This window comes from Pantherophis guttatus, chromosome 2, assembly GCF_059756535.1.
Source record: "Pantherophis guttatus breed Tessera chromosome 2, ASM5975653v1, whole genome shotgun sequence".
Classification (NCBI taxonomy): domain Eukaryota; kingdom Metazoa; phylum Chordata; class Lepidosauria; order Squamata; family Colubridae; genus Pantherophis; species Pantherophis guttatus.
In genome coordinates, this window is record NC_142064.1 from 92032408 (window position 1) to 92043288 (window position 10881).

General features: G+C 39.5%; 1 protein-coding gene across 6 annotated transcripts in view; it reads left to right on the forward strand.

Moving 5' to 3' along the window:
* Window positions 1-10649, forward strand: part of LOC117661630 (PH and SEC7 domain-containing protein 3) — a 184122-nt gene extending 173473 nt beyond the window's left edge. For all 6 annotated transcript variants that reach the window (XM_034410671.3, XM_034410673.3, XM_087886407.1 and 3 more), the window contains 4 exons: window positions 2670-2827; window positions 5181-5325; window positions 6208-6351; window positions 10342-10649. In XM_034410671.3, coding sequence (XP_034266562.2) covers window positions 2670-2827; window positions 5181-5325; window positions 6208-6351; window positions 10342-10557 — 663 coding nt within the window. In that variant the 3' untranslated portion in view covers window positions 10558-10649. The remainder of the gene's footprint in view (window positions 1-2669; window positions 2828-5180; window positions 5326-6207; window positions 6352-10341) is intronic.
* The last annotated feature ends 232 nt before the right edge of the window (window positions 10650-10881 follow it).

Below are 10881 nucleotides of genomic sequence, written 5' to 3' on the forward strand. Positions count from 1 at the left end.
ACGATACATTTACTTGATTTTGTAGGCTTATTTCCAGACCTTTTAAAAGCATTTCTCCCATTTGCTTTAACTTCTAATTTGCCACCCTCTCTAGATATTTAGCACATTGTTCAAATTCATCGCTGAAGCCTGGGGGGAATTTTTATTTATCTGGTTACAGATTTTGGCAGTGGACTGTTCTACAGTGAATTTGCCATGGATCAATGCTGTATTGAAATGGATTTAATCAACAACTGACCTGTAACAACTACACTGAAGACTTTGGGTTAATTAGACTGGCTGCTACTGGAAGTATTTTCATACATCAGTGCTGATTTGGAATTCTGCTGCACATTTTCTATGCCATTTCCTGATGTGGGTTTTTTTTTTTTTTTGCTCAGAGTTCTCCATTACATTTTATCTTAATGGTCTTTTTGTAATTGAAGATGTCAGCTGTACAGAACATTCGCCAGTTAGATGTAAGGGAGAAAAATCGCCATGGCAAAATGAGGGGGATGCTGGCTTTGTTTTTACACAATAGACCTGTGCTAGGTGCTTCTATGATATTTCTTATAACTCATCTGAAGGTTTTGGAAGTGGGAGTATATCAGCCAATGTGCTATAGTGGTTAAATGTTGGTTAATGTTATTCAGCCACAGAAAATGATTGGCTGACTTTGAGCTACTTATCCTACCTTTGGAAAAATTGGGGAAAATAGGTATCTCACTTTGAGCACCCAGAGGAATGGTTGGAAGGAAGAGAAAGGGAAAGGAGAAGGGAAAGGAGAAAGGAAAGGAAAGGAAAGGAAAAGAAAGGAAAGGAAAGGAAAGGAAAGGAAAGGAAAGGAAAGGAAAGGAAAGGAAAGGAAAGGAAAGGAAAGGAAAGGAAAGGAAGGTTTTCTAAGAATAGGTGGTATTGAACTCAGAGAATCTTATTTCTGAGTAGACATATGCTGAATTGGCTTTTTGGTCCATGAAGTGTCAACCTCCGAGACAGCTTGCCATTCAAAGTTGCCACAATGTGCCGTTTTGGAGTTGCCACACACAAGCAGATGGGTGTCGGGTGATGGGACTCACGCTGGGAGAGGAGCCAGGAAGACAAGCCAGCTGCAGTTGGTTCAGAAGTCATTGTTCTGACCTAGGCTTCCTGAGAAAGCATAAATCGCAATCTCAGTTCCAAAAAAACTCTTTTATTGAGAAGGCTGTGATAGGGTCATTCACAGCCCGTAATGATTCACAAACAGTCTGTGAAGATTCTGACAGATGTCTGCTTGAGTTGACACAGTCTTTCAGGGTAATGTTGATAAACACCCACCTTTATCTTCCTTGAAACGCTGCCAGAGACCTAATTGCCAATTAATTTTGCAAGGCCAAACGAGCACAGAGTCAAACAGACTTCTCAGAGCTTGAATTGATTATAGAAACTAATTGCTTCCTGCAAAGATTCACGTCTGTTTGCTCCTCTTTTATATCTTATGGGAGTGGCCAATCATCTCCAAGCCTTACTCCCGAGTCACCCTTTTTTTTCTTAATTGTTCTTGCCTTCTGGCAGCTCTGCGCATGCTGGGATCAGGCTCACACTGTTCTTCTGCCTCGCTGATGTCAGATTCCGGAGGCAGCACATAACTCCCAGATGGCCCTGGCTCCCTCTCTGCCTCCGACGCAGACCCTCATCTGAGCCTTCCCCAGACTCTAAGACTGGCCCACATTCCTCCCCAACCTCCTCACTGTCCAAATCTGCTGCCAGCTCTGCTGGCTGCCGGCGGGCCACAACAGCCATCCAGGCCAGAAGAGTACTTGCTGGAGCCAGCCAGGGAGCAACCAGGCTCGAAGAGTACTTGCTGGAGCCGGGCCCAAAGAGTGCTTGCTGGAGCCAGCCCGGAGCAACTGGGAACAGGAAGACGGGAAATGATGAGTCCATATAGCCATCTGGCTAGCAGAAGCCAGTAATGCTGGCTAGAAACCCTTACTTGTATTGTTCACTACGTGCCAAACTGAGACTCCAGTAAAGAGACCCATTATATATATATTTATTTCCAATTTGTACATTTATTGGAACCAATGAGGTGGGGTGGTTAAGGCAATGGAGGAGGAGTGGAGAAATCTGAGTTTTAAATCCACCCTCAACCATTGAAACTCATTGAGTGACTCTGCCAGTTGCTTTTGATCAACCCAACCTACCTCACAAGGTTGCTGTTGCAGGGACAAATAGGAAGAAGCACTATATATGCTATCTTAATTTCCTATTCAAAAGGAAGGATATAAATCTAATAAAAATAGCATGCATGAAACTTCTCTCAACAGATTTCCATATTAATTTGTAATTTAAAGGAAAGAGTAAACCTTTGTTCACATATCTATCACTTAGATGTACTGATCTTTTGAATCATTTTTTTCTCTGCTGAATGTATTCTTCTCTGCACTCCTGTGGGTATATTAGGCTTTCCACTTTGGATATGTTTAGTAAGAGTGAATGGGGTAATTTCATATTGTAAGATAAGCAAGATAAGTTACTTTCTCACCTATCCCTCATTTGCAGTAAACATGTATAAGATTGTAACAACATGCTCTTGCCTTTGTCACTTCTGGTGGTTGTTTACAAAGCAGTTTGATTTCTTGCCTGCTGTTTTATTGCAGCCAGGGATTAAAAAAAAACCACACACACAAAAATCGCCTTTTTAATTTTTGCAGGACGAATACAAACCAGAGAAGGCTTTATCAGAGGACGACCTTAAGAATGCCGTCAGCGTGCACCATGCGCTAGCATCAAAGGCAACCGACTACGAGAAGAAGCCAAATGTCCTGAAACTGAAGACAGCTGACTGGAGAGTGTTGCTTTTTCAAGCTCAGTAGGTTCCAGTTTGGTTGCTTGCGTGGCGTGGTTCATGAAAAAAATAATAATCTTAGGAACATTGGGCGCCTCTCCAAAGCCTTGTTTCAAGTTTGTTTTTCCCTTCTCCTTTTTTTCAAACTATATTTTCCAGTTCTGAGTATAAATCATAACAAAAGGATTGCAGGCTCCATAAGTAAATACTGAAACTATTAGTGGTCTATCCTTCGCCTATAGAACGGTGTGCAGCTCAATCAGGTGGTCTGTGCCAATTCGGCTTGCCAACTCGCCACGGCCAACTCACCATGGCCAATTTAGCTAGTCAACTCGCCACAAGACAATTCACTGTGGGACAAGAGTTAACACTAATATCAGACAAACAGTGGAATAGAATCCTTAAAGGAAGGATGAAAAAGGAGGAACAGAATGAAATGTGAATGACGAAAATTAAAATAATTTTAAATTTATTTTAAATAATTTTAAATAATTGAATTGAATTGTTAAATTGTCCTGTGGCGTGTTGTCCCACAGCAAGTTGGCCATGGCAAGTTGGCTGCAGCAAGTTGTGCCATTCCGAATCAGGCAACCCAAGTAGGAGAATTATTCAGTAGTTGGAATGCTGTCTTGGCCTTAAATCTGTATTGCAGGTCTGCTATAATATATACAAGGGTGAGGAAGAAAAAGCACACCTTAGCATACATGGTAATATATAACATGCAGCTTTTAAGCTTACCTTAACAATCAAAGTTAAGGTCAGGACATGCTGCTCAAGGTAATATCTTTAAAAAAATGATTCCTTTTAGTCATTTAAACTTTAGAGGAAAAAAGCTACAAAAGAGACATGCACGTGACTTTTGTAACTGCTGCAATGCAGATAATTTTTCTGTTGTGTAGAGCCAGAGTTTAGAAGCTATAGGGGTGTGTTTTGCAGATCACTGAAATGCATCAAAACATTTGGGGAAGGCTGATCTAGACCCTTATCCACCTTACTAGCGAAGAAACTAGAAATGTAAATAACAAGGTTAAAATTAAATTTGGGGTTAGGAGTTAATTATAAAATTCAAACTGTTGTAATGGTTACTTCTAGTTGGAAAGAAGAAAGGGAGTGGCAATGTCCCTAGATCTCTTAAGTGGACTTTAGAGAATATTTGTAGTTCAGGGTTGAAATGAGGGGTCCTTGGTGCTCCCTGAGATTGGTTGTTTTCTTGCAGATTTTTCATTACTCAAACTGTGCACTGATAATGTTGCCTAATTTGGGTCATGTAATGTCTGCAAGAAAACACCCAGCTCAGGGAGGACTAAGGACCCCTCATAAATGGACTTTGAAGTCATTAATTAAGTTCCTTGTGTGTCCAATCACATTTGGCCAATAAAGAATTCTATTCTATTCTATTCTATTCTATTCTATTCTATTCTATTCTATTCTATTCTATTCTATTCTATTCTATTCTACTCTACTCTACTCTACTCTACTCTACTCTACTCTACTCTACTCTACTCTACTCTACTCTACTCAATTCTAATTCTATCCTACCCTACCCTATCAGACACCTAGGTTTGGAGACATGAGGCATTCAATGAACTGTAGGAATGACTCCAGAAAAGATTCTGCTTGCCATGGTCCCTCACCATACTTCAGAGTGTCTGCAGGGTATGATAAAAAAAAAAAAAAAGTCAAATTGTCAGCTGTGATGGTGTGATCAAAATTCTGCCTGAGTACATGAAAAACAGGCAGAGTTTTGATCAGCCCTTGATGGCCACCATCTTGATGTTTTTTTAACCATATCCTGCAGACACCTTGCTTGACTCAGTCTTAAGTTAAGGTTGTTACTGTCTTCTGAAGCTTAACAGGAAAGCAGTCATTACAAGTGGTCTGCATTCAGCAACTGCCTTGTTTAGTGACCATTTGCAGTTGCAGCGGTGACAAAAAAGTAACTCAACAGCCAGTTCTCACATCCATGACCTTTGCAGATGTGTAAGGCAAACGAAAGCTGAAATAAGGTCAGAAAATTGTGATGTTTCTCTTCGCAACTGCTTTGCTCAACAATCAAGTTGCTTGTCCCAGTTATGGCTGCTAAAGAAAGATTATATGTATGATGCAAGCAAAAAAGGTTGTTGAACAAAAGATGGAAAGAAACAAGAAAAATATGTGGATGAAACACAGATGAGTGGAATTTTCCTAAATGTGGCTTACCCTCAGGAACAAATCCTGCATTGCCACAAGAGAAACTTATTCTGACGCAAGAATATACAGTATAAGAGTGACCTAAACTAGCCATTCTTATTATGTCAGTGCAGATATTGAAAAGAATGTGCAAAGGTTATGCCTGAGGCCATCCAGAGTCTCTGATTAATCTGCTTCTATTCCACAGGAGCCCTGAAGAAATGGAGTCCTGGATCAGTAAGATCAATTCTGTGGCAGCTGTTTTTTCTGCCCCACCATTTCCAGCTGCAATTGGATCCCAGAAGAAATTCAGCCGCCCTCTCTTACCTGCCTCCACCACCAAATTATCTCAGGTGATTGGGGTTTTGTTTGTTTCCCCCTCTCCTTACAGCTTGCACAAACAGGGTTTCCAGTATTATTCTCCCTTGCAATCATTCTCAAATAATTGTACACAGATGGGCACTTGATTCATTAGTCCTAACACCAAAGGTAGTGTGGAAGCTGGCTACGTGATTTCCAAATCAGCAGTGTACATAGCTGTTCTTTCTAGGCTGAATGGGAAATGAGAAAATAATAGCACCAGCCAATAGAGTGAACTCTTCTTTGGAACCCATGATATGACTACAACTTAGGTAGTCCTTGAGTTATGACTATTATGGAGGCTGTCCATACTGGTCGCAACTTGTGATGGTCATAATTCAGGTCATTCACATGACTGACCTGATTTTATAATCTTTTTGTGGGGTTTGTTAAACTCCGTGGTCATTAAGGTAACCTTTGCTATGGTCTAACTTTATTGAAAACCATCATAAAACATGATTATATGACTGTGGGACACTGTAAATGGCCATAAATGCAACCTGAATGCTGAGTGTCCAAAGTGCAGTCATGCAATCACTCAGGAGGGGGGAACTGTTCAAACTTTGGATCTAGGTAGTGCAAGTACCACCAAGGGAGGTAAATATGAACAGTCACTAGGCAACTAGTTGTAAATTGAAGGCTACCTGTACAGATCTAGGTCATATGACGGATGGATCTTTCCCAATTTTGTTTAGAAAATTCTTGTTAATTTAAATAAAATCCATATAATATTTGAATTGCTGGTTTAGGAACCAGGAATAGTTGAGTTTCAGATTTAGGAACTGAACACTCCTAAAAGCAATAGAAATGAATTTTTAAATCATTTTATTAAATGCACTAGAGGTGCATTCTAAACCATGTAATTACCTCTGCAGGATGACCAGCTAAAATCCCACGAGAACAAACTGAAGCAGGTCTCTACTGAACTAGCCGAACATCGTTCCTACCCACCGGATAAGAAACTTAAGGGCAAGGAGATTGAAGACTACAAGTTGAAAGACCATTATTTGGAGTTTGAGGTAGGTTCTGGACAACTAAGACTGGGCCAGTGGTGAAATCCCAATTTTTTTACTACCGGTTCTGTGGGCATGGTTTGGTGGGCGTGGTGAGGCTTGGTGGGCGTGGCAGGGGAAGGATACTGCAAAATCCCCATTCTCTCCCCATTCCTGGGGGAAGGATATTGCAAAATCTCCATTCCCACCCCACTCTTGGGCCAGCTAGAGGTATTTGCCAGTTCTCCGAACTACTCAAAATTTCTGCTACTGGTTCTCCAGAACCTGTCAGAACCTGCTGGATTTCACCCCTGGACTGGGCCCTATTTTAAAGGTAGTCATTGTAGAGATCGTAGCACTTCAGCAAGTGAGTAGTGAGAGTTTATATCTGCTTAAAGTTTTTAATTCTATAATTAAAATGGAGGGAATATTGCTACATGTTTTAATCAAAAAGGTCTAAGTGGGAGAGAATTATCCTGTTGATGTTTATGTATTATTTAGACTCTCATGTCTGTTCCATTGTTTGTAACCTTCAGTTGGGAAAACCAGTGGATCACAGGACAACATTTTAAAATCAATTGACCTTAATGGATTAACTTAGAGAATGCAACCAAAATCTAGGACCTGAGGTTAAAATTTGGCAAAGTTGTGGTTGCTTCATTGCTGCTGAGCATCTGCGGTCAGCCTTGGTTATGTGATTGTCATTTCCAGTGGTCCAAGCCAGCTTCCTACAAAGAAAGTTAGTGAAGAAACCAGCAGGTTAAGTTAAAAATTGCTCCCATTCCCACTGATTTTTTTGCCCACCGGTGATCATTCTGGTTTGTTTTTTTTTTAAGATAAGCAAATATCTCTGTAATGATAACCCAACAGAGCACAGGTTGTTTAGTAAAGCATAAATGTAGGATGATGAACCAGATGTGTATTTGCTTTGTTTTGAGCTAGGCTCTTAGTTTTTGAAGAATCAGTCTGTAATAATTTAGGAAGAGGGTGATGTTTTCATGTTGTTACTTTTTTAGTTCTGCTTCTCTGTCTTCATTTGATACTGGAATTTCCCCCATTCTTTATAGGGTTAACCTGTGCAGGTAGCTTCTTTTCTTATTTATTTAAATTACCAGGAACTACCTGTATGCCACTAGAGATGGAACAACAGTAGTGGATCCCATGTCTGGATGGCAGTGAGAGGTCCAACAAGCCTGACAACTACAGTTTAAGTTCTGGAGTTGATTATGGGATGCGCTATTCCATACTTTTCTAGAGCAATTGTTTTCAATGCTTTAGTTCCCAACAAACCATTTATATATGGATTAGCCTGCTGATGAATTCTGTTGTCATGAATTTTGGAATATAATAGTTTGGTTTGTTGGTAACACTGTCTGAACTGCAGAGGATGTATAGCAATTAATACCCTGAATTTGTCTCTGGTCAGTCACACTTTTAGGTCAATCTTCCTCATAGAGTTAATGTGGGGATAAAATGAAGGGAGATCCCCATGTAAACTGCCTTAAGCTCTTAGAGAAATGGCAGAGTTAGAATGCAATATTACAGGCAAACTCTGCCCACATCCTAGAGTTCAATCCTGACTAGCTCAAGGTTAACTTAGCCTCCATTCCTTCCGAGCTCAGTAAAAAAAGGACCCAGATTGTTGGGGGCAATATGCTGACTCTGTAAACCACTTAGAGAATGCTTTAAAGCACTATGGAATGGTATATAAGGCTAAGTGCTATTGTTATATAAATCTAATAGATTAAAAAAATATAAATTCATTAGAATATCACCTGCCAAACATGGCCAATATAGCATTTTTTAAAGAAAACTGCTGTTTGTTTGTTTGTTTGTTTGTTTGTTTGTTTGTTTGTTTAAAATTATTTGACACCCATCTTGTATCCAAAGACTTTTGGTGACGTACAACATAAAAAAATTGAAAAACATTAAAATCAATCCATCATACTGAAACACAGCAGATAAAAACATTAACAGATTAAAAAAATCCATAAACAAAAGATGGAAAAGAAGGGAATTGGACCCACGGGGGTGGGGTGGTGGTGGGGGGGGAGGTGGGGTTGAATTTTAATTAGTCAACCACTTCCAATATGAAGCTCTCCCATTGGGTCCTCAAGCCAACTGGCAGAGCTACCCTGACCTCAGGAGAGAAGATATTCCAGAGGGTGGGATCTGTTACTGACTTTCTAAGTCTTGTTTCCAAAGATTCTCAATTTAAAAATCGTTATATTATAAATTGGGAATAGAGGCAGAAAAAGTCCAGGGCTGAAGAATAGTTGCTATACAACAATCAGCATTCCTGGCACCATTTCTTCTCTGTTCAGTTCTCTAGCATATTCATTATCTGATGAAGCATAATCAGTTAAAAATGCTATCAGCATTCATCTCACTAGTTCGGTATTGTTGAGTGACATGCTTATATAATTATTTGTCTTTTCACCATTGCTGGAAGTATAAATACTAAGTACGTGATTATTTCATTTAACTGTCAAATTGATTTTTTTTTTTTAATAATCCGTCTCTTCCAATCCACAACCATTGCTTTCTCTGTTGTGTTCTTTTAAAGAGACCTTGAAATCTTCCTGCATTTGTATAGCAGTGCTTGGCTGAGTCATGTTTTGAAATAAGAGAAAGCACTTTTTGTACTTGGTTGGAGAACACAATTTTGACAATAGATTTTCCTTTAAAGAATGTATGGCATTTGGTAGAACTTCATCAACATTTGTCACGATTCATTGGGAAGGGTCATAATGCATGTCATTAAATAAATATTCCTTGGAATTCTAGAAACTGCATTTTGCACCTCTTAAAAACCTTTTTCTGAATTCTGGTTAATCGCCGTTAGTGTATTTGAGTTAATCACAGCACCACTGAGTGATGCTGCAGATGAAACTGCCTCATACAGAGGAGTTGTGGTTTTCTAGAGAGTGAACAAATTCAGCAGTTGGCATTTTCAAAAATATGTTAAATCTTCCTTTACACTTTGTATTTGGTGCCTGGTGGGCTCAGAAATTTGTGGCAGTGAAATGATACATTAAAATGCAACGGTCTGCCTAGCCAAAGACCAGCAACAGTATCTTTTACAAATAATTAGAAATCCATACCATATTGGAACACATGGCATAGAGAAAAACTTAAGTTCAATTCTGTAATGATCATTTTGACATCATAATACTGAACCATTATATTCATAATCATGGAAAGATGAGAAGCTAGTAGGCACCACAATTAAAGTTCTCTATTTTATATGTAAATATATATCCATTTGCCATACAAATTTTCTACTAAATTTTCTAAAGTAAATTTTCTACTTTACATACTGATCAGCTGGGCATAAAATGAGAGGTATTCTATTGTTTTAAGAAAGCATTCCCCCCACCAAATCAAGTTGGGATAAAGGGGGAAGTGTAGGAAAGGACAAGGTGAGGCAACAATAAGGATCCTTCTTAAGTGCCTTTAGCCTGCCTAAGTCTTGTGAGTAGACTGAAGATAGCAATAGCACTTAGACTTATATACCGCTTCATAATGCTTTACAGCCCTCTCTAAGCAGTTCACAGAATCAGCATATTGCCCCCAACAATCTGCGTCCTCATTTTACCCATCTCAGAAGGATGGAAGGCTGAGTCAACCTTGAACCAGTGTGAATCGAACTGCCAAATTGCTGGCAGTCAGCAGTCAGCTGAATTAGCCTGCAATTCTGCATTCTAACCACTGTACCACGATTTGTTGCACACTCTGAAATCCATTACTTTGGACAAGATTCTTTGCATGTCTTTTCAAAATACAACATTCAAAGTTCAAATGCTTCTTCTGAGAAAGAGAACCAAGACATGTCCTTCAGTTTTCAGTTTACAAGACATTTCAGTATTACTTCTGGATGCCCTTGTCACCCACTGGCTAATATTGCATTGCTGGTCCAATTTACTTGCTATGCGTCCAATTTGCTGTGACTGATTTCCACACACATCGGTGAAGTGACACTGTAGACGGAGTCTTTTCTTTCTTTTTTTTTTCCAGAAAACCCGTTATGAAATCTATGTGTCTCTTCTCAAAGATGGAGCAGGAAAGGAGTTGCTGAGTACCAGTGAGATTGATGGTCCTGGACTGAAGAAATGCCACTCCAGCCCTTCATTAAATCAGGAGTCTCCTGTTAGCGCCAAGGTGAAGCGCAACGTCTCTGAGAGGAAGGACTATCGACCAGAAACTCCCAGCATTAAGCAGAAGGTTACTTAAGGAAACTAAGGCAGGCTGGAGGATCACGCGCCACTCTCTCTTTGATAACCTGTCCTTTGCGAAACAAACAAAAATTAACACATCTGCCTGAATGGGTGTTAGTGACATTTTTCAGTTGTAAATTTTGTTGTTTCTGTACAGGTTGTTGGAAATGTTTTGGCTTCTAACTTGCATTTGCCTAGTTAAGTTATCATAGAGCAATTGATCCAGTCCTCCTTTAAAAAAAAAAATAAGAAAAGAAGTGGGGGAAAAAATTGGAATGTGACAAGAGAGATTTCATGGTATATTTATCTCTCTGTCATATGTTGGTCTTCTTTTGTTGGC